General features: G+C 47.9%; 1 protein-coding gene across 1 annotated transcript in view; it reads right to left on the bottom strand.

Moving 5' to 3' along the window:
* Positions 1 to 23,989, bottom strand: part of PTPN23 (protein tyrosine phosphatase non-receptor type 23) — a 33,327-nt gene that overhangs the window by 8,666 nt on the left and 672 nt on the right. The window contains exons 2-20 of the mRNA XM_075827891.1: positions 22,968 to 23,042; positions 22,005 to 22,132; positions 21,524 to 21,600; positions 21,294 to 21,343; positions 19,572 to 19,703; positions 16,972 to 17,052; positions 16,764 to 16,895; positions 16,254 to 16,301; positions 13,791 to 13,847; positions 12,530 to 12,588; positions 12,226 to 12,305; positions 11,965 to 12,079; positions 9,284 to 9,349; positions 7,440 to 7,585; positions 6,708 to 7,016; positions 5,157 to 5,311; positions 4,099 to 4,250; positions 3,534 to 3,713; positions 1,012 to 3,439 (exon numbers count right to left, since the gene is read on the bottom strand). Coding sequence (XP_075684006.1) covers positions 1,012 to 3,439; positions 3,534 to 3,713; positions 4,099 to 4,250; positions 5,157 to 5,311; positions 6,708 to 7,016; positions 7,440 to 7,585; positions 9,284 to 9,349; positions 11,965 to 12,079; positions 12,226 to 12,305; positions 12,530 to 12,588; positions 13,791 to 13,847; positions 16,254 to 16,301; positions 16,764 to 16,895; positions 16,972 to 17,052; positions 19,572 to 19,703; positions 21,294 to 21,343; positions 21,524 to 21,600; positions 22,005 to 22,132; positions 22,968 to 23,042 — 4,470 coding nt within the window. The remainder of the gene's footprint in view (positions 1 to 1,011; positions 3,440 to 3,533; positions 3,714 to 4,098; positions 4,251 to 5,156; positions 5,312 to 6,707; positions 7,017 to 7,439; positions 7,586 to 9,283; positions 9,350 to 11,964; positions 12,080 to 12,225; positions 12,306 to 12,529; positions 12,589 to 13,790; positions 13,848 to 16,253; positions 16,302 to 16,763; positions 16,896 to 16,971; positions 17,053 to 19,571; positions 19,704 to 21,293; positions 21,344 to 21,523; positions 21,601 to 22,004; positions 22,133 to 22,967; positions 23,043 to 23,989) is intronic.

Here is a 23,989-nt window from a genome sequence, read left to right as displayed (position 1 = left end):
ATTATTTCACGAACGCAATCATGACGGATCGCAGCGCGAGGTCACCCGATACGGCGTATAATGAATATGCGTCCCAGCGATTTTACGCAACCGCAAAAATACCAGCAAAGTGGTCCGTGAATGGAAACGTCCTGAATAAACCCATCCTGACCATGTCCAACTCACACAGGTGATGGGCTCGTCACAATAAGGAGCACTGATACACTGTAACGCACCCGGCACACGTGAGAGCGGCACAAGATCAGGGCGAGTAAATACAATTATAGAATCAGAAAAGCCATGTTATAATTCCTGCACCTCAGCCCATTTACACATCAGTAAGCAAATTAAACGAAATAATAATGTAGAAGTATAGATGGATCCGTCAACAGCAGCTAACCTTCCTGTTGACTGTTTCCACACCAACAGAGGAGACAGCCCTGATCCCACCAAGCAGAGTAACTACATACACAACAGGCAATGAAGACGTATTAGAGACGCTGGAGATATCATTTGCGGACAGTGGAGCCCAATTAAAGGGATTGTCCAGTTTATAAAACCTATTGTCATACCCCCTATTAGGGAATTCGGAGGAGGGGGGGTCCCTTGTTCAGGACCCTCATCTCTCGGTCAGAGTGGAGAGCGGTCACATAGAGCGTCTCCCTCTCTCTCTGGAGGATCCGTCCTGTTCTGTATTACACAGACAACACATCGATATGAATGGACACTGTAATACTTCATTTCTCCTGTGGTGGCGCTGCAGGGAAACTAAACACTTACTGCCAGGTTTCCCCACAGATCACAGCCGATCACTGGGGGTTCCAGCAGGAGGATAATGTGTAACCAGGTTATTGTCAAGAGACTAACAAGTAGGGATTGTCCAAAGCGGAGACCCCCTTTAAATCAGAGGTGGAGCTTCACTATAAGGCAGGCTGCGTTTTTCCTCTTGTGCGTCACAGTAACAGTCAACCTTTTCTACGGGTAAAGAAAGGGGGCGATCTGATCAGGGACCCCATTGTCCTAGGTACTCACCTTCTGTATCTCCAGGTCAGACACCAGCATGACAATCAGGGAGACCTTCTGCTCGTAAATCATCAGCCAGAAGTCGGAGGCGGTTCCCGCCAGCGGAGCCTGAGTCACTATGATGGTCGGGCAGTAAGGCGAGAGGTCTTCAATCTTACTGGCATTAATGTAATCGTCCTTCCCGGACTGTAAGACGATGCGGTTCTTGTCAAAGGGCATGATGTCCTGGTGCCGGTTCTTCATGGTATAACAGCGGGCGATGGCGATAGACAGGTTTCTCGCTTCCTTCTCTTGGGCATCTTGGAACTCCTTCCACATAGAATCCAGTTGGGTGGCCGCGCCAGGCACTGGTTTGTCAAGCGCCGCCACCACGAGTCTAAAGCGATCGAGCTCAGACAGGAGCCGCATGACGTGCTCCGGCTTCTCATACGGATCGTTCTCGATGAGCTGAATGCCCTTAGGCTTGAGGCCATCTTTAGAATCCGCTTTGGTGGGCTGCAGGAGTGGCTGTCCCACGGATGTTTTGGAGCCTCCATGTTGGCTCTCGGGACTAGACGACAGAAGGTCATCCGTAGTGGAACCCTGTCGGTGAAAGCCTGGTTCAGTAGAGGTTTGGCTCGCCCCGGGCGTCAATGAAGGCGGTGGTCTCGGAGCTGTAGAGGTAGATGCGGTGGAGGGCAGAACTGCCGGCGGTTGCACAACCAGAGATGGCTGAGGAGAGGGTACTGGAGAGGGAATGGCCGGAGCTCCGGAGACAATGGCGCCACCTGGAAGCTGACTGAGTGCTGGGCTGCCAGGAGGCTGTACATGGTGGGCAAGGGGCGGGGCCTGAGGGGCACCCATTGGCATCTGGGGTCCAGGAGGCACGGAACTCACTATGCTGTTGGGAGGAATGGGGTGTCTTGCAGGGGGGACAAAAGGCATGGCCGACGAGACCTGGGAGGTGGATCCAGGAGGTACGTTGTGCATTCCTGGAACCGCAGAATGGGGGAGAATCTGAGATGGTTGGCTCATGGGCAGGGGCACAGTCTGAACCGGCTGAGGAGCTGCTCTTGGTATGGCACCAGGAAACGTTGTATGAATAGGTTGTTGGACTTGTTTATCCTGATGAGAAAGTGGATACCGCTGTGGCATAAGGTGAGGCGGCGGCACCGCGGGATGTTGGGGCTGCACCGCAAACTGTGGATATTGCTGTTGTGGCATCACAGGGTTCACAAGGGGCATACGAGCCGCCTGCCCCTGTTGGTAAATAGCGGGCTGCTGTGGATGAAGGGGAGCTCTCATCTGAGGGGTGAACTGATGCTGCACAGGAGTGGCATATGGTGATTGTCCAGGATGAAGCTGGGGTGGCACGTCCATTCTAGGTTGGTGCTGCCCAGGCATGTGAAACATTTGGTTTGGCTGCCCATGTGGTAAATGTGGAGGGGGCTGAACATAATTCGGAATCGCACCTTGAGAGTAGTGGAAGTGATGGCTCTGGCCCATTGCTGGATGCACATGGGCTCCCATATAGCCGCCCTGGGGTCGGCAGGGTGGCAGGGGCTGGTTGTTGAGTTGGGTCCCAGTAGGAACTTGACCAGGCATTCTAGGTGCAGCGTAGCTTGAAATGGGCCCTTGAATACTGTCCACTGTGGTTGTCGCTGGACGAATGCCGTGCGTAGCCGGAGGCCGCATATTATTTGCCAGCGTTGGATTTGGAGACGAGACGCACTGGTTCATAGGGCCAGACACAACTGATGTAGACGCGGCTTGTCCCATGCCAAAGCCAACTGCAGAATGTGGCTGAAACGGATTAGGAGCCGCACCAGGAGCGGGCAGAGGCATGTGCTGCGGTGACGTCCTCATGTAGCCCGGTGCCATCGGTGCAGATGCTGGACTTGGTTGAACGGTTGGTCCTCCTCCTGCGGAATATACATTTGGAGAAGATGACGGCACGTGACCGCTGGGTTGTCTAATAGATGGATGCATCAACTGTGGAGGGCCGGCTGTGCCGGAGCTGACGGGAGGAACGTTGCCATAAGAAAATGGAGGGAAGGCGCGCCCGGGAACAGCACCCGCAGCCATATGGGGCATTTGCCCAGGCAATGCATTAAATGGCGCCCGGCTGTAAGGCACGGCTAGTGGGTCTGGCATAGGGGCAGTAGCCATTCTCCCAGCCCTGTAAGCATCTGTGCCAGGCATTCTTATGCCACTATAGGCAGGATCCACCGGAAATACACCCATGGCATCTGCAGTCAAGCGATCGAAATGTGCCACGAGGGCTTCGGGAGGTAAACTTCTCAGCTCTTCTGGGAGATCGCACAGGAAGAGGGAGGAGAACGGATGCAAGTCCGCGAGGTCAGAGGCGGGAACGTTCTCCAGGTCCAGGTCCGAGACCTTCTTCTCCAGCGCCGGCTTCGGGGCCGTGGGACGAGGCGGCGGCTTCTTCTTCATTTCCCTATTAAGATGGCGACACGGAGACAATAAGACACACACAAGACAACGCGGCATACGATGAATGTGCAGCGAAACGCAAAAACGGACACAATTACCGTTCCAGGATCTGCAGGCGGCCGGCCTGGGAGGCCTCGTACGCTGCCCGTGCTTTCTCTAGGAGCTTGCCAACTTTGCCTTCCAAGTCTGCGTAAAAGTCCCTTCCCTCCTGGCACTTCTTCATTAGGTCCTCATAAGCCTCGTAGGAGGTGATCAGGGTCTGCACGGTGTGGCTCCACCTAAAAGATGAAAGGAGCAAAATAATGGGGGGCAATGCACAGCCGGGGGTCTAAACGGTTTCGTTTTGAAACATAAACATGTCACAATAGAACCGGTTTCCATTTCTCCGAATGCAGCCTGCAGTGTAAAGTATGGAGGCTTCATTTAGGTTGCTATGGCTACTTCCAGGGTCATGTCTAGAGGTTTTTGCTGCACTACATTTAGTGTATTATGGAGAATACTCTCAGCACGCTTGCTACACTTCACTACCCGCACGTAGCCATGACAACCTCCATTCTTTACACTGCAGGATGCATTTAGAGAACCGGAAACTGTTACAAAACGGACACAAAAAGTAAAAGTGACAACGTTTTATTTATAAAAAGGCGATCGGGAGAATCTCACTTCTGCTCGGACTCTGCGAGGACCTTCCTTATCGGAGCGTACTTGACGTTGGCGTCGGTCAGAGCCTTCAGGATGTTCTCCTGGGCGGACAGGTTCTGATCGATGTAAACCTTCAGCTGGTCGTACTTCTTCAGCTGCTCACCAAACAGTTTCTGGGGGAAGAAGCGGCAGGGTCAGTCACCCGCGGAATAATCTGTACGTTCCTGCCACATTCTGCGTGATCTTAGTCACCAGTAATTGTCGCCCCTGCAGCACCCGTAGGACCGGACCCCCGACTTTACACAGACCCATCAGGCCGGGGTCCCACGCTGCAGAATTTCTGGAACTGAATTCTGTGCGAAAATTCCGCAGCATTTACAGTAGCAGCAAAGTGGATGAGATGAAGAAAATCTCGGGCCCGCGCTACGCAAAAAAACGCAACGTTAATGGACCCGCGGTGCGGAATTTAAATCAGACATGCCGCGTTTTCGTTGCTTTTCTGTTACGGGTTTTTCCCATTGAATTCAACGGGGATGCAAAACCCGTAACCGAAGGCCAAGTGTTGCGACTTTTGCGGCGTAATCACAGCAATTACGATACAGGAATCGCAACTCTGAAAGAAAAAGCATACTTACCCAGAACACCCTCCTTCCTGCAGTCCAGCCTCCTGGGATGAGGTTTGATCCCATGTGACCACTGCAGCCAATCAAAGGCTGCATCGTCACATGGCCTGTAACGTCATCATAGGAGTCCGGACAACGCGCAGGGAAGACGGAGGGGGTAAGTATCAGCCATTTTTTCGGCAGCAGAAAACATCTTTGAAAAACCGTAACGCAATGTGGTGCGATTTTTCTGACAGAACACGCTTAAGGTTACGGTCGGATACGTGGAGTGATTTTTACGCAACGTATCCGACCCGTGGGAACCCGGCCTAAAGTTACATTGTTATACAGCGTTACATTTGCCCTGTTGACTCTTCCTCACTAGGTCTGTGTGTCAGGCTTCACTTTAATTCTGGTATTCTATTCATTAACCAGGAAGATCAGGATGAATTTATTTTGTAATTTCGGCGTAATCACCTTCATTTCTGAGCGATCAGTTGTGACCAGGGAGGTGGTGATATCGTCCCTTTGTATAGCGTCGCGCAGCTGCTGCTCCAGTGTAAGACGCTGATCTCTCATTTCCTGCACCTTCCCCAGGATTCTCTTAAGGTTTTGCAGCACAGATTTATCCTCTGTAAGAACACAAAATCTCATCATACAGGAACAAGTACATCACAAAGAGAGATATATATATATATACACACAGTTATTGACTCTATAAGACTCCTTACAAAACTGCCACAGAGACAGAGGTTTACCCAGATTAAACCATTACTCACATCCGTCCCCCTGAAAGGACATGAACGCAAAGACGAGAGACAGCGGAAAATCATGTAATCTTTATGTATTGTACAGTGACTCCACCAGCAGAATAGTGAGTGCAGCTCTGGAGTATAATACAGGATGTAACTCAGGATCAGTACAGGATAAGTAATGTAATGTATGTACACAGTGACTCCACCAGCAGAATAGTGAGTGCAGCTCTGGAGTATAATACTGGATGTAACTCAGGATCAGTACAGGATAAGTAATGTATGTGTACAGTGACTCCACCAGCAGAATAGTGAGTGCAGCTCTGGAGTATAATGCAGGATATAACTCAGGATCAGTACAGGATAAGTAATGTAATGTTTGTACACCGCGACCACCAGCAGAATAGTGAGTGCAGCTCTGGAGTATAACACAGGATATAACTCTGGATCAGTACAGGATAAGTAATGTAATGTATGTTCACAGTGACTCCACCAGCAGAATAGTGAGTGCAGCTCTGGAGTATATGGAGTATAATACAGGATGTAAGTCAGGATCAGTACATGATAAGTAATATAATGTATGTACACAGTGACTGCACCAGCAGAATAATGAGTGCAGCTCTGGAGTATAATACAGGATGTAACTCAGGATCAGTACAGGATAAGTAATGTAATGTATGTACACAGTGACTCCACCAGCAGAATAGTGAGGGCAGCTCTGGAGTATAATACAGGATGTAACTCAGGATCAGTACAGGATAAGTAATGTAATGTATGTGCACAGTGACTCCACCAGCAGAATAGTGAGTGCAGCTCTGGAGTATAACACAGGATATAACTCTGGATCAGTACAGGATAAGTAATGTATGTACACAGTGACTCCTCCAGCAGAATAGTGAGTGCAGCTCTGGAGTATAATACAGGATGTAACTCAGGATCAGTACAGGGTAAGTAATGTAATGTATGTACACAGTGACTTCACCAGCAGAATAGTGAGTGCAGCTCTGGAGTATAATACAGGATATAACTCAGGATCAGTACAGGATAAGTAATGTATGTACACAGTGACTCCACCAGCAGAATAGTGAGTGCAGCTCTGGAGTATAATATAGGATATAACTCAGGATCAGTACAGGATACGTAATGTAATGTATGTACACAGTGACTCCACTTTATATGAAGATTAATTCTATATCTAGACTGTAAAATGTTGGACATATGTGTGAGGTTTGCGGCTATATTTCCTCCTATGGAATAGAAGAAGGGGCGTGCTCACCCTCAGTCAGACTTGGTGCTGGGAGTGCTTGCTGGAGTAGGTCCAGGGGTCCGCTCAGGAGCCGCAGGTTGCTGATGTGCAGGTTCATGGCTTTGTGCAGCTCAGTGTTGGTAAAGCTCGCCTTTTCATGCACCTCCATGTATTTCGTCCACTCTTTGCTCACTTCCGCTACTGCAGGGGAGGAGGACGGAGGAACGTTTGCCTTCCCCACCTCATCCTGCAATTTTTTCTCCTCCTTCTCCTCTTCATCAAGAACGGCTTTAATATCCTTCAGAGAAGCCTCCACGTCGGTGAAGACTCCAGAGAGCGCTGCAATGAGACAAGAACATTAACGGGCGGTGTCACGGCCTCCTCTACATCGTACAGTAAAGTTAAGATTGTACCGTTTGGGCCGCGGAGAGGCGGACTAACAGGCAAATGTAATCTGTTGCTCCCCGTTATCAGCCATTTCAGGCTGGGGAGAAGCTGACTGATAGTATTCATCAATGGGATGATTGGGAGGAAGTACAGAACCCTCCCTGCCCCCATGATCACTGCCTGACGTCACATATCTCCAGGGCGGTGATCAGCATTGGATTTTGGATTTAGCGACCCTTTAAACGACAAGTTCTGCCCATTCATAAACGTCCCCCTCAATCGTCATCTTACTCATGTCACGTTTTAAAGATGGCGCAGCAGAGCTCGGAGTCCATTCTTCTCGCTGACGAGGTGCGGATGGTAAATCACACTCACCCTGCATAGACTGGACCAGGCTCTTGACGGTATCCGGTCGCACACTCAGCGCAGCGCACTTCTCCATCAAGACCGGTGGGATGTGACTGTAAATGTCCAGATTATCCACCGTGTCTGGATCGAGCTGCAGGGAGTCCGTGAACTGACTGGGAATGAACAAATACGTTTTATTTTCCAACATCACCCACGAGGATGCTGCATTTTACTGTCAGTCTGCCTTATAGCTAAGAGCCACGTTCACAATTCTGCTAGATGTAATTGGAAACAGTAAACAAGCTTGTGATTTGACAGCCCTAATAGCTTAGCTGAGCTCCTATAATGCAGTGGGGTGGTTAGTATTTCCTATATCAAATGACCGTACAGCGTAAAGGCAACACTGAAAACCTCCAAAGCAAGCTCTGTGCAGACACCGAACAAGTAGGGATTTCAGCTCTGAAGCCGTCAGAATTGGCAATGCAGCTCTGGAGTATAATACGGGATGTAACGTATGTACACAGTGACTCCACCAGCAGAATAGTGAGTGCAGCTCTGGAGTATAATACAGGATGTAACTCAGGATCAGTACAGGATAAGTAATGTAATGTATGTACACAGTGACTCCTCCAGCAGAATAGTGAGTACAGCTCTGGAGTATAATACAGGATATAACTCAGGATCAGTACAGGATAAGTAATGTAATGTATGTACACAGTGACTCCACCAGCAGAATAGTGAGTGCAGCTCTGGAGTATAATACAGGATGTAACTCAGGATCAGTACAGGATAAGTAATGTAATGTATGTACACAGTGACTCCACCAGCAGAATAGTAAGTGCAGCTCTGGAGTATAATACAGGATGTAACTCAGGATCAGTACAGGATAAGTAATGTAATGTATGTACACAGTGACTCCACCAGCAGAATAGTGAGTGTAGCTCTGGAGTATAATACAGGATGTAACTCAGGATCAGTACAGGATAAGTAATGTAATGTATGTACACAGTGACTCCTCCAGCAGAATAGTGAGTACAGCTCTGGAGTATAATACAGGATATAACTCAGGATCAGTACAGGATAAGTAATGTAATGTATGTACACAGTGACTCCACCAGCAGAATAGTGAGTGCAGCTCTGGAGTATAATACAGGATGTAACTCAGGATCAGTACAGGATAAGTAATGTAATGTATGTACACAGTGACTCCACCAGCAGAATAGTGAGTGCAGCTCTGGAGTATAATACAGGATGTAACTCAGGATCAGTACAGGATAAGTAATGTATGTACACAGTGACTCCACCAGCAGAATAGTGAGTGCAGCTCTGGAGTATAATACAGGATGTAACTCAGGATCAGTACAGGATAAGTAATGTATGTACAGAGTGACTCCACCAGCAGAATAGTGAGTGCAGCTCTGGAGTATAATACAGGATGTAACTCAGGATCAGTAATGTAATGTATGTACACAGTGACTCCACCAGCAGAATAGTGAGTGCAGCTCTGGAGTATAATACAGGATGTAACTCAGGATCAGTACAGTACAGGATAAGTAATGTATGTACACAGTGACTCCACAGTGACTCCACCAGCAGAATAGTGAGTGCAGCTCTGGAGTATAATACAGGATGTAACTCAGGATCAGTAATGTAATGTATGTACACAGTGACTCCACCAGCAGAATAGTGAGTGCAGCTCTGGAGTATAATACAGGATGTAACTCAGGATCAGTACAGTACAGGATAAGTAATGTATGTACACAGTGACTCCACAGTGACTCCACCAGCAGAATAGTGAGTGCAGCTCTGGGGTATAATGCAGGTATTTAAAAAGTGACTTTCATAAATAACCTGTAAAAGGTTGAACTTACTCAAGGACTTCGATCTTTGCATCTATTTTGGCCATTACTTCACGCAAGAGTTTTGCTTTTTCTTCACTGGAAAAAAGTGGTCAGACATAAGACATCATGACATGCCGGCACTTAATGTGGCGCTCCCCTATTATTATCATCATCTCTCATTGATGCAGCAATATATACAGCACTGTACACTGTTCCCACCATTAACACGGCAGTATACACAGTGAGGTAGATGGGGGTCATGTTTGTGGGGTGCTAGATCAGCAGGAAATCTCCATTGATGGATTTATAGGGTCTGAGTGTTAAAGCAAGAACTCACTGAACAGCGGGAAAGGCATTTGTTGGGTTAAAGATCCTCACGGGACTACCTAGGGCTATGAGATTGATGGAGGTGTTTAGTAGTTTTTCGGGCCTGCATATTAACTGGGGTAAGTCCTATCTCATGCCTCTCCATTCTAACAATTGTGGTTGGGGCTCACATTTTCAGGGCCTACAGGTGGTGCATAGTTTTAAATACCTGGGGGTTTGGATATCTAGGGATAGTTCACACTCCTACGATATAAATGTGTACCCCCTACTTTCATATTTGAAAGATAAATTTGCAGTCTGGAAATCACTCCCCTTATCAGTGGCGGGTAGAATTAACCTAAATAAAATGGTAGCGCTACCTAAACTGGTATATGTCTTGGAGCACGCGGACACAATGGTTCCTAAAAAGTTCTTCAATTTGGTCAACTCCATTTATTTGGGGTAAGAATAGACATAAGCTCAAACTAGACACTCTGCAGAGGCCTAAACAGAGGGCTGGGGCTATTTGGCAGGTCAACTTAGATGTATTAGGCTGTGGCTGTTGGATGACCCATTGCCCAACGCCGATCATCTAGCACATTTCCCCAGAGTCCCTAATTTGTGGCCCGTTCTGGAACCCCATGACTTTAGTCCTAGGCATACGTTACCGTTGATTAAACTAGCGAAGCAGGTGTGGCCTCATGCAAAGTCACTGTTGAAATTTACCGATACGGTAGCGGACTTGCCGCTGTGGTCCAACCATGGGCTACCTCACTTTTTGGGATTTCAGGATCATGCATTCTGGCAGGGCTTAGAGGTGACACAAATGAAACATTTGAGTACTGGAGATGGACACGCTTTGTCAGCAAGGGAGATACAAGATACGTTCCAGGTGCCAGAGAGGGACACATTTAGATGTGTACAGCTGCACCATGTTCTCAGGGCCCAATTCAGACACGCTCAGACCTTGATCTCTTCCCTACCCCTTATAGGGATACTTCGAACACAAGGCCCACGGGGCCCGATATCAGTAGTCTAAACATTCCTGCTGTCTCAAAGGTTAGCGCACGCGAACGTGCGGTGGAACTCAGAAGGAAGGGGCTGATTCCTAACTTGACTGAGGGGGATTGGCTTGATGCAATGTCTTCACATCTTGCGGCTTCGCCAGCGGCTAATAATAAAATGCCGCAGCTTTATATCATTCATAGATGTTATATAACTCCTACCAGGCTATTGCATATGGGCAGAGCCTCCTCGGCCAGACGTAAAAGATGCCGGCATGATCGGGCAGACTTTGACCATATGATGTGGCACTGTCCGGTAATTGCTCATTTCTGGAGAGGGGTCACGGACTCCCGCTCATCAGTAACAGACAAACGAGTCCCCTGTGAGCCGGGGCTGTGTTTGTTGGGGCTGCTCCCATCGGACTCCTGGACACACTATGAAGGTATATTTTTACGGGAGACCCTGTTCATGGCCAGGAAGGCGATTGCACTTCGTTGGATGGGAGATCTTCACCCAACGGTTCCGCAATGGAAAACACTGCTCAACTCAGTAATACCTTACGCTAATCTAGTATACAAACATAGGGGATGTCCGTATACATTTCTGGAGGTTTGGGGTAGTTGGTGCTCATCGCCCCATGTAGGCGACCTCAGGTCCTCCCTAAACAGTCTGGGGGTTTAGTTGAGTCGCAGGGACGTGGCAGCGGGTCCTAACTGGGGTGGGTGCTTCGTCTGGGTGTTGGACGGGATCAGTCCTAGAATGTACATCTCATTCTCATTGTGTAACGGAGATCGATGTTGTTGTTTGTATGTTTATGTTACATGGAAAAAAACAAAATGGGTTTCTTGCATGTCACCCAAAATGTTATATTTATCATACCTTTGTACTATGTATTTTCAATAAAATGAGTTTAAAAAAAAAAAAGATCCACACGGGACAAACTGGTGATTATTCAAATCCCCAGGGATTGTTCTCGGATCGCCCTCCCGCTGAGATGAAGGGGCATGCGTGCAATGCGGCACACAGGATATCCCACGGAGCTGCTCTCTGCAGTGGGGATATTTGCAGGATTATCAGGACCCTCAGATGTCAGATTGTACAATGCAGAAAAATCCCCATGAACCAGCTCCTTGTCTAATCAGTTAAGGTCCTTTCTAGTCGGCACGATAGGGACCGTGAAAAACGGACGCCGATCGTCTATCCAGCACGCGGATCGGTGCTCGCTGCTCCGGTCACAAGGAGCAATGATCGGTAATGTATAGGGACGTTACTATGACCAGTGGTTTTGCATCATGTCGGCAGCACCTCTTCCTATTTACACAGGGAGATGTGCTGCCGACTAGATTATTGGCCGCATAAAAGGCCCGGGAGACCCCTCTCTGCACGCGCTTATCCCTTACCTATACAGTGATGAGGCCTCGTGTGCAGCCATCGGTACCAGCTTAGAGAAGATATCAGGTCCAGTCACAGCAGGATCAGTGGGGTTAACTGGAAGAGCCTTCACTAAAGGGGCCCCTAACAAAAAAAAAAAAAAAAAAAAAGTCCCCGTTAAACCCGCAGCCCTTATAAAGCAGTATATATATATATCTCAAGTGTGGAGATGAAGGTCAGTATGACAGTATTGATAGAGCTGTAGTTACCCTCGGAGGGGCCGCTCTCACCTTTCACAGCCTGCAGGGTGTCCAGCGCCGGCACAGACTCGTGGTAAATAAAATCATTATCCTTCTTAGCAGAATTAAACCTAAAAGAAAACAACACAATATTGAAAGACAGAATCCAGCGAAGGCGACTACACCAAATGTATGTGTCATTCCAGAAAACACAGAACAGCAAGCAGAGATCTTATAAATGATATTAAACTGGACAAACGCCTTCAAATAAATCACAGTCACATGGTTTTATCCCCTCAAATTCCAAGAGTAAAAAACCCAATAACCACAACATAGGACATGATTTGCCACTTACTTGCCGCCGATGACATCCATGGTGAAGCGGAGCGCCTCCTGTACGGTGGTTGGCTGGCCCTGGAAGACAAGAAGGTGTTTGCAGGTCCTTAGAGATGAATTAATCATGGGAGAATAGGCCACTGGGATATTCTAACACCTTCTAGATAAAACCACGGATGTCAGGGGAGGGCTATCCTGTGCCCACACGATGACCCCCTGGGGGGGGGGGGGGGGCTGTGATTGACACACTCATGGGTGGGATAGGAGAAAGCTCAGATCTCAGCACCTCAAACAGTAATGATCGCTGTGCGAAAGGGTTGAACTGCTGCCGAAGGGAAGTGGCTCCTCAGTTATCCGCCCGCCAGGCCCAGGTCAGAGATACACAGGCAATCAAGTAACGTCATATAGAAATAGAACATCACTTCTGTAACAGATATTAAAGGCAGCGTCCAATTTAGTAAACCCATTTCCATAACCCCCCCAATATTGAATTATGAGATAATAGAGAGGGGGGGGGGGTCCTCGGTTTCCTCATCTTCAGAGCGTCTCTGGAGGACCTGTCTTGACAAACACCACATTGATTTGAATGGACACTGTGTAATGCTTCATTTCTCCTGTGGTGGCGCTGTAGGGAAACTGAAAACTTACCGCCAGGTTTCCCCGCAGATCACAGCTGATCGCTGGGGGTCCAGCAGGGGAATACCATATGATCAACTTATTGTCAAAGAGACCCTTCTAACAAGTAGAGATTGTACAAAGTAATGAACCCCTTCAAGCAGGGCCAGGGAAACCTATTTATTACGCTGCAACCAAGCAAGTAGCTGAACTGACGGCTTGTATTTTTAGATTAAGAGTTGATAAGGATACCACACTCCTCCTCCTTAATAACAGGGAAGCGCTCTCGGAAGAAGTTAAATCCCATATGACGACAGTCGCTTTGCTGATGTTTTGCCTTCTAGCCCCTGATTTGTCCTCTATGGTGCAGCTCCACCGGGGCACGTCGTAGGAGCTCTCAAGGGATTTCCTTCATCTCCGGGGCAACGAGTCCGTGTTACCCCTGGTTACAGCAGTTTATAATAATAATGTTCCATTTCAGAATACAGGCTGCAAAGATTGGGTTTTTATAAAAGGCTGCTATTTATATTGACGAGTGCGATTGCTGGACTTGTCGCTTGACTTTTACAGTTTTTTAGAAAATATATTTTGTATTATATATATATATATATATGAGATGTATGACGGCTGGTTCATGACTTGTGTGACAGATGTTTAGATCTTACCTTGGATTGTTTGATCGCTTCATTGAGTTTGTCAAAAGCGCTCTGTAAATAGGCGACCTGTAAAGATGGAAGCAATGAGTCCAACATATAGACAATGTGCAGGTCAAAGCGAGTTATAGTGTGAATTCACCTATTCCTATTACATTACATTACTTATCCTGTACCGATCCTGAGTTACATCCTGTATTATACTCCAGAGCTGCACTCACTATTCTGCTGGTGGAGTCACTGTGTACATACATTACATTACTTATCCTGTACTGATCCTGAGTTACATCCTGTATTATACTCCAGAGCTGCACTCACTATTCTGCTGGTGGAGTCACTGTGTACATACATTACATTACTTATCCTGTACTGATCCTGAGTTATATCCTGTATTATACTCCAGAGCTGCACTCACTATTCTGCTGGAGGAGTCACTGTGTACATACATTACATTACTTATCCTGTACTGATCCTGAGTTATATCCTGTATTATACTCCAGAGCTGCACTCACTATTCTGCTGGTGGAGTCACTGTGTACATACATTACATTACTTATCCTGTACTGATCCTGAGTTATATCCTGTATTATACTCCAGAGCTGCGCTCACTATTCTGCTGGTGGAGTCACTGTGTACATACATTACATTACTTATCCTGTACCGATCCTGAGTTACATCCTGTATTATACTCCAGAGCTGCACTCACTATTCTGCTGGTGGAGTCACTGTGTACATACATTACATTACTTATCCTGTACTGATCCTGAGTTACATCCTGTATTATACTCCAGAGCTGCACTCACTATTCTGCTGGTGGAGTCACTGTGTACATACATTACATTACTTATCCTGTACTGATCCTGAGTTATATCCTGTATTATACTCCAGAGCTGCACTCACTATTCTGCTGGTGGAGTCACTGTGTACATACATTACATTACTTATCCTGTACTGATCCTGAGTTACATCCTGTATTATACTCCAGAGCTGCACTCACTATTCTGATGGTGGAGTCACTGTGTACATACATTACTTATCCTGTACTGATCCTGAGTCATATCCTGTATTATACTCCAGAGCTGCACTCGCTATTCTGCTGGTGGAGTCACTGTGCACATACATTACATTACTTATCCTGTACTGATCCTGAGTTATATCCTGTATTATACTCCAGAGCTGCACTCACTATTCTGCTGGTGGAGTCACTGTGTACATACATTACATTACTTATCCTGTACTGATCCTGAGTTACATCCTGTATTATACTCCAGAGCTGCACTCACTATTCTGATGGTGGAGTCACTGTGTACATACATTACTTATCCTGTACTGATCCTGAGTCATATCCTGTATTATACTCCAGAGCTGCACTCGCTATTCTGCTGGTGGAGTCACTGTGCACATACATTACATTACTTATCCTGTACTGATCCTGAGTTACATCCTGTATTATACTCAAGAGCTGCACTCACTATTCTGCTGGTGGAGTCACTGTGTACATACATTACATTACTTATCCTGTACTGATCCAGAGTTACATCCTGTATTATACTTCAGAGCTGCACTCACTATTCTGCTGGAGGAGTCACTGTGTACATACATTACATTACTTATCCTGTACTGATCCTGAGTTACATCCTGTATTATACTCCAGAGCTGCACTCACTATTCTGCTGGTGGAGTCACTGTGTACATACATTACTTATCCTGTACTGATCCTGAGTTACATCCTGTATTATACTCCAGAGCTGCACTCACTATTCTGCTGGTGGAGTCACTGTGTACATACATTACATTACTTATCCTGTACTGATCCGGAGTTACATCCTGTATTATACTCCAGAGCTGCACTCACTATTCTGCTGGTGGTCACTGTACATACATTACATTACTTATCCTGTACGGATCCTGAGTTACATCCTGTATTATACTCCAGAGCTGCACTCACTATTCTGCTGGTGGAGTCACTGTGTACATATATTACATTACTTATCCTGTACTGATCCTGAGTTACATCCTGTATTATACCCCAGAGCTGCACTCACTATTCTGTTTGCAGTTATTGGAAACATTCAAGTATGTGGACAGACACCTTTTTAACAGTTTAGCTACTATGAAGCAGGGAAGGGAATCGCAGTAAGGTTTTCCTACATCAGAGGACTGTACAATGTCTGGTGTAAAGACGACACCTCGCAGAAAGCAAATCATAAGGCCAAGCAGTGTGTAGACACTAAATAAGCACGGAATGCTGGGAGGTTTGAGCTCGGAAGATGCAGAATAGGGAGTGCAGCTCTGGAGTATAATACAGGCAATGACACAGCTGATTATGAGGATCACACACACACACGTGTATATATATATGGTGATCAGAGGTAAACGTGTTTCTTTCATTGTATGTTTTGGATGTGCAGTTGTGTAATATAATCTGCTGTGCTGTGCAGGAATACAATGATTTTCGGGATGTGCCCCCCCTACCTGCTCTCCATATTTCTGCTGTTCTTCCGCCTGTTTCCCCATGTGCAGCTGTGAAGAGAAAAGAAGAATATCATTGTAATATTGTTCCATGATCATCTCCTCTCTTATCACAGGGATAGTGACGTCTGCCAGGAGACATGCTTCTCTTTCAAGATCTCTGATTGCTGTCTTTACATCCAGAGGCTAAAAACCTGTTTTGAGACCCAATACTCACAGCTATGGGTTTGCTACAATTGTATCCAGTCTAGACAAAACTCTGTATACATTTTACTTACACTGTTACATTGTAACAAACTAACAGGACAGGAGAGAGCTGCGGATGTGTTTAGCTCACAGAGGATTGTCTAGACTGGATACATTGTAACAACACTCATGCTGTGAGAAGGATTAGGTCTGGAAAGTTGTTCCTGTTCACCGGTGAGGAAATGAAACAAAGTTGCAGAACAATGAATTCGATGCTGATAATTATTCTTGGGGCAGGGCACCCGGACGCTGCCACAAGTAACTCACGTGGGCGATGGACGCAAAGTAATAAATCTTCATCTGCACCAACTTTTTCCAGTCCTTTTGGATCTTCCCTAAGAGTGAAGCAGTGTCGGAGTTCTCCAGCGCCCTGCACGCCTCCTTGTAATAATCCACCACCTGGAGACAGAGACATTACTGAGCAGAAGCCGGCGGAGCGCGGAGACCAGGGCACGAAGCCTCAGCAGCGTCTCACCTGAGCACTGATCCTCGCCACCAGGAAACTCTTCCGATTATCCAGCATGGACTTCTCCAGGAGGCATTCCTGGGCCTGACCCTAAAATAAGAGAACGGCGCCATCAGTCAGACGGAACATGGAGGTGCGACTGTGAAAACGCAGAGGAACATTTATACCAGAAAGTTTTTTGTTTTTTTTACACACACACTATATGGAGAAAAAGTATGTGCACCCCTTCATTTCAGGTGTTTCAGTCACAGCCATTGAAAACGTGCATAAAATCAAGCACACAGCAATGTAATCCCCCATAGACACACATTACTAGTAGTGGGTGGTACTCAGGAGCTCAATAACTTTACACGTGGCACTGTTATAGGATAGGATGTCACCTTTACTATAAGTCAGATCTGTCCCGGTCACCTGTAAGTGTTACTATTATCTGATACATCTGTCCCGGTCACCTGCAAGTGTGATTATTATCAGCTAGATCTTCCCCGGTCACCTGTAAGTGTGATTATTATCTGCTAGATCTGCCCCGGTCACCTGCAAGTGTTATTATTATCTGCTAGATCTGCCCCGGTCACCTGTAAGTGCCATTATTATATGCTAGATCTGCCCCGGTCACCTGTAAGTATTATTATCTGCTAGATCTGCTCCGGTCACCTGTAAGGCCTCATGCACACGACCGTAGCCATGTGCACGCCCATGATTTTCGGGGCGGCCGGCAGCGGACTGTCAGCCGCAAGCCGCGGGCCATGCACATGGCCGCGGCCATTATTTTCAATGAGCCCGGACCAGAAGACGGCCGTAATAAGACATGTCTGTTCTTTCTGCGGTGCGGGCTCCCGGGCCATGCACAGAATGTAAAAACTACGTTCGTGGTTCGTGTGCATGGCCCCATAGAAATGAATGGGGCCACAATTCTCCCGTGGATTTTCGGGGCAATTGCGGCCGCAAAAGCACGTTCGTGTGTATGGGGCCTGAGTGCGAGGCTATGTTCACACGCATGGTTTTCAGAAGTAGTTGGGGCATTCTACGCCTCAAATTACGCCTGAAAAAATGGCTCCATTACGCCTACAAACATCTGCCCATTGCTTTCAATGGGATTTACGATGTTCTGTTCCCACGAGGTGTTATTTTACGCGTCACTTTCAAAATACGGCGCGTAAAAAGACGCCCGCGAAATAGAAGTGCATGTCACTTCTTGGGACGTTTTTCCATTGAAAAACAGCTCCAATAACCTCCGTAAAATACGCCGCGAAAAACTTGAGTTGCTACAAAAACGTCTGAAAATCAGGAGCGGTTCTCGCCTGAAAACAGCTCCGTATTTTCAGAAGTATTTTGCTAAGCCGTGTGAACATACCCTTATTATCTGCTAGATCTGCCCCGGTCACCTGTAAGTGCCATTATTATCTACTAGATCTGCCCCGATCACCTGTGTGATTATTATCTGCTAGATCTGCCCCGGTCACCTGTAAGTGTTATTATCTGTTAGATCTGCCCTGGTCACCTGTAAGTGTTATTATCTGTTAGATCTGCCCTGGTCACCTGCAAGTGTTATTATTATCAGCTAGATCTGCCCCGGTCACCTGTAAGTGTTATTATTATCTGCTAGATCTGCCCCGGTCACCTGAAAGTGTTATTATTATCTGCTAGATCTGCCCCGGTCACCTGAAAGTGTTATTATTATCTGCTAGATCTGCCCCGGTCACCTGAAAGTGTTATTATTATCTGCTAGATCTGCCCCGGTCACCTGAAAGTGTTATTATTATCTGCTAGATCTGCCCCGGTCACCTGTAAGTGTTATTATTATCTGCTAGAGCTGCCCCGATCACATGCAAGTGTTATCATCATCTGCTAGATCTGCCCTGGTCACCTGTAAGTGTTATTATTATCATCTGCTAGATATGCCCTGGTCACCTGTAAGTGTTATTATTATCTGCTAGATCTGCCCCGGTCACCTGTAAGTGTTATTATCTACTAGATCTTCCCCGGTCACCTGTAAGTGTTGTTATTGTAAAGTGGAAGCGTCTAGTAGTAACAACAGCTCAGCTGTAGACACGTAAGTCACAGAGCGGGGCCGCCGAGGGCTGAAGAGCGTGACATGTAATAATTGATTGCCCTCCGTTATCCGGCAGGATGGTGAAGGATGTCAGGAGAGCGTTACCTACCGCACTGCACAGTGACTACTGTAACATTTGGTGGAAGAGGGTTAATGGTCGGGGGACAGATTCCCACAGACACCACAAAATCTTGTGGAAAGCCTTCCCAGAACAGTGGGGGATGTTATACCCCCAAAGAGACCAACTCTATATAACAGCCATGGTTCTGGAATTGGATGTTGAACGAGCTCAGATGGGATTGTCAGGAAAATCTAAAGGAAGATCTAATAATCCGGCACCTGCCTAGTATAAAAGGGGTTACTCAGGGACATCTTTACAGTCTACTCTTAGGATTGGACATCAATGTGTGATCATGGTGGTCCGACTACCAGGACCCCCGGCAATCAGCAACACAAAGCGGTCACTGATTCTGGCAGGCGCAGCGCGGACCCTTGTATTGTTCCCGACACAGCGGATATTACAGAGATCTGATAACACTAAAGACGCTTCTCTCACCAGCATGAGGTTTATGTTGAGGTTCAGGATCTGGTGACTCATGTCCACACTGTAAGAATGAGCAAAGTGATCCCTCAGGTAGGAGAAGGCTCCGGCCGCGCACTGGAAGTGAGTGCACGAGATCTTCATCCCCTGCAAGACAAACGCTGCATGACACTGAACACAGGAGACGTGGAGCAAAGACTGACAGAGAAGGTGGAGTAAGAGGAGTAATGACAGGCAGTGTAGAGGAGGTGGAGTGACAACTGACAGGCAGTGTAGAGGAGGTGGAGTGACAACTGACAGGCAGTGTAGAGGAGGTGGAGTAAGAGGAGTAATGACAGGCAGCGTAGAGGAGGTGGAGTGATAACGACTGACGGGCAGCGTAGAGGAGGTGGAGTGATAACTGACGGGCAGTGTAGAGGAGGTGGAGTGATAATGACTGACAGGCAGCGTAGAGGAGGTGGAGTGATAACTGACGGGCAGTGTAGAGGAGGTGGAGTGATAACTGACAGGCAGCGTAGAGGAGGTGGAGTGATAACGACTGACGGGCAGCGTAGAGGAGGTGGAGTGATAACGACTGACGGGCAGCGTAGAGGAGGTGGAGTGATAACGACTGACGGGCAGCGTAGAGGAGGTGGAGTGATAACGACTGACGGGCAGCGTAGAGGAGGTGGAGTGATAACGACTGACGGGCAGCGTAGAGGAGGTGGAGTGATAACGACTGACGGGCAGCGTAGAGGAGGTGGAGTGATAACGACTGACGGGCAGCGTAGAGGAGGTGGAGTGATAACGACTGACGGGCAGCGTAGAGGAGGTGGAGTGATAACGACTGACGGGCAGCGTAGAGGAGGTGGAGTGATAACGACTGACGTGCAGCGTAGAGGAGGTGGAGTGATAACGACTGACGGGCAGCGTAGAGGAGGTGGAGTGATAATGACTGACGGGCAGCGTAGAGGAGGTGGAGTGATAACGACGGACGTGCAGCGTAGAGGAGGTGGAGTGATAACGACTGACGGGCAGCGTAGAGGAGGTGGAGTGATAATGACTGACGGGCAGCGTAGAGGAGGTGGAGTGATAACGACTGACAGGCAGCGTAGAGGAGGTGGAGTGATAACTGACGGGCAGTGTAGAGGAGGTGGAGTGATAACGACTGACGGGCAGCGTAGAGGAGGTGGAGTGATAACGACTGACGGGCAGCGTAGAGGAGGTGGAGTGATAACGACTGACGGGCAGCGTAGAGGAGGTGGAGTGATAACTGACAGGCAGCGTAGAGGAGGTGGAGTGATAACGACTGACGGGCAGCGTAGAGGAGGTGGAGTGATAACTGACAGGCAGCGTAGAGGAGGTGGAGTGATAATGACGGACAGGCAGTGTAGAGGAGGTGGAGTGATAATGACGGACAGGCAGTGTAGAGGAGGTGGAGTGATAATGACTGACAGGCAGTGTAGAGGAGGTGGAGTGATAACTGACAGGCAGCGTAGAGGAGGTGGAGTGATAACTGACAGGCAGCGTAGAGGAGGTGGAGTGATAACTGACAGGCAGCGTAGAGGAGGTGGAGTGATAACTGACAGGCAGCGTAGAGGAGGTGGAGTAATGGGATAATAATAACAGACCGCCTGAAATACTAGAGCGCCCCCTGAAGATTACAAGTAATGAAACGTCTATCTGCAGTTCCGGACATTTGTGGGGTGTGATTGGTCTAGGTTCATAGTAACGTCTCCTCGTTTTTAGAGCACTCACCTCTTCAGAGACTCTCTTATCCATCGCCCCCAGCATGGAGTGTAAGGCCCCTGCACAAGACAAGCAGACAACTCAAAATCCAGCCGCTGATCACCCCTATATAAAAGGGGCGACCACCATCCCCCCAATATCCCGTCAGACGGGTGTCTATGAAGCGGAGGTGTGCAGGGTGCGGCCTGTGACATGGGGGAGCACCGCAGTCAGCGCACGCACCCCATGCCGTTACCTACCCAGATTGTACAGGACGCAGGCCTGCTCGTACTTGATGTCGGCGTGAGTCACAGACTTCCCGGAGAAAATCTCCGTCCTGAGGAGAAGAACCACAAGTTACAAGAGAACCCCCTGGAGGAGCCGGCGACATCCATCCACACCCCAGGTCCCAGCTGCCAAGGAGAGGAAGATGGCGGCTAAGGCCCATCATTGTATCTCTGCTTGCGGTCAGTGAATGGCAAGTCCTGAGCTGAGAGTTTGTTACAGTGTACCAGATCTTCTGGGAGCAGCACAAACAGCTCTCCTGTCCTGGACTCCAGGATGATACACTGTAACAAACTGCAGCTGTTTAGGCCAGACTAGGTCTAAGTACTGTAGGGGTAGTTTTCACTCTCTGAATGGAAGCAACAATGTTTTTATTCACTGACAGAGAGCAAAGATCTTGAAAATAGTGACAGGTGTTCAGCCACCTCGGTGTATGATGTGCAGCCGGTCACTCACCATGTGATGGGCACAGACGCCTCCTGCTCAACCCCCATGGGGATGCGACTCTGCAGGTAATGGAGTTGGCCAAAATACTTCCGCAGGACGCTGCATCCTTCAAAGTCTCGGGGGACGTTCACAGCACCCTGGAGGGAGAGGGGAGACGTGAGAACAGAACACACAGGCTGCACTCACTTCATGCCTAATATAAGGGGCAGCGAGGGGGTGCAGGGGGTCACGACTGTGGTATTGTAGCGCTGGGGTCCGGAGTGTCAATCCAACATCTGCGGAGTAAATTAGGGCAAGTCTGCCGTGGATCAGCGGCACAGTCCTGGACCGCACGATAAACTCCCAACATCCCCCCCTACTGAAATACCCAGCACCATCATGGGGGGGGGCTCGGACACTAGAACAACGACCAGCGAGAATAAGAGCTCCAGGGTGTGAATAGAACCGCAAGACTGAAGCTTCTCCAGGACAGACTGATGGATGACGACGCTCCACTCACTGCACTCCCTGCTGAGGATCACAAATAATTGTAAGATCCTGGGCTCAGGGATGATGGGAGTTATACACGGAGTGAGACAGGGAGATTAGATTGTGAGAATGAGGGATGATGGACGTGATACTTTGTGTAACAGGGAGATTAGATTGTGAGCTCCTGGGCTCAGGGATGATGGACGTGATACATTGTGTGACAGGGAGATTAGATTGTGAGCTCCTGGGCTCAGGGATGATGGGAGTGATGCTTCGTGTGATAGAGAGGTGATTAGATTGTGAGCTCCTGGGCTCAGGGATGATGGGAGTGATGCCATCTGTGTCACCGGCATATAAATAAGTTATCGACAAGGAGGAATGAGCCAAGTCTTGCCGGTTTAGGGGATCCCTCTGCGTCAGCCCTACATCCTCCGCGCTCACAGACACCCCCCTCTCTCCCCCCCCCCCCCCTCCAAGATTTCAGGTTACGGAGAAATAAATGACCTGTCTCAGCTGCTCCAGTTTTTTCAGCTCCTCGTTGTAATTTTCGGGGTTCTCACTGTAATTCTTCAAGACAAACTGGAAAGAAAAGGAAGAAGTCGTCAGAATGCCCGTGGACAGCGTTACGAGGCTCCTACGGGGTTAACTGCGCTGAACATAAAATGTAGAGCAACAGCGCGGAGCAGCGGGGGCGAGTTCTGCTTTGCACGCGCTCCGTCACTTTAATGGGGGGGGGGGGGCAGTTTTATTCACGTAAAATTTCAGAAATGTATAACCAAAAGTTCTCCACTTTTTAATCTACTTTGCATCTCCATTCCCCACCATTTTCAAGATCTCCGCTTGAGGTCAGTGAATGAGAGACTTCAGCTACAGACTAAAAAAAAAAGCACAGACCAAATGCTTATCACAGCTGAGGGTTTGTTACAATTGTATCCAGTCTAGAAAATCCCCTGTGAGATGAAGCATCAGCAGCACACATCTCTCTCCTGTCCTGATAGTTTGTTGCAATGTATTAGCGAAGGTAAAATGTATCAGTCTGGAGTCCAGGATTGTCTGGACTGGATACATTGTAACCAAAAAAAAGTTTCAAAAGTTTTCCTTACACCACAAAACCCCCTTAAGAAGAAGGAGTCGTACATAATGATTTATATTTACTGGGGTCTCTTCTTTAGGTGAGTGATGCTCCTTTAAGAGACACGGGGTGAGATATAGAAAGGTCTCCTATAGGTCATGACCTCAGCGCGGTCATAACTTCATTACAGGCTGAAAACCCATCCTGACCTCGGGCCATGTTCACACGTTCAGGATTCTATCAGGATTTAGGCGCCGATTCCTCACAGAATCCGCTCCCATGGCGCTGGCACATCACAAAGTTTTTCCCCTCTTGTTTACAAGAATCGGCTCAGGCTCCGCGGCGAAATCAGCGTCAAATACGACAACAATCTGAATCTTATGAATGCGAATGGGTTTCAGTGACCCTGTTCACATGCTGCAGAAAATTTCTGCGCAGATTTTTGACTGCGACG

The sequence above is a fragment of the Rhinoderma darwinii genome, chromosome 5, assembly GCF_050947455.1.
Source record: "Rhinoderma darwinii isolate aRhiDar2 chromosome 5, aRhiDar2.hap1, whole genome shotgun sequence".
Classification (NCBI taxonomy): domain Eukaryota; kingdom Metazoa; phylum Chordata; class Amphibia; order Anura; family Rhinodermatidae; genus Rhinoderma; species Rhinoderma darwinii.
The sequence above is the reverse complement of the archived record's forward strand: the minus strand, read 5'-3'. Positions and strand labels throughout refer to the sequence as shown.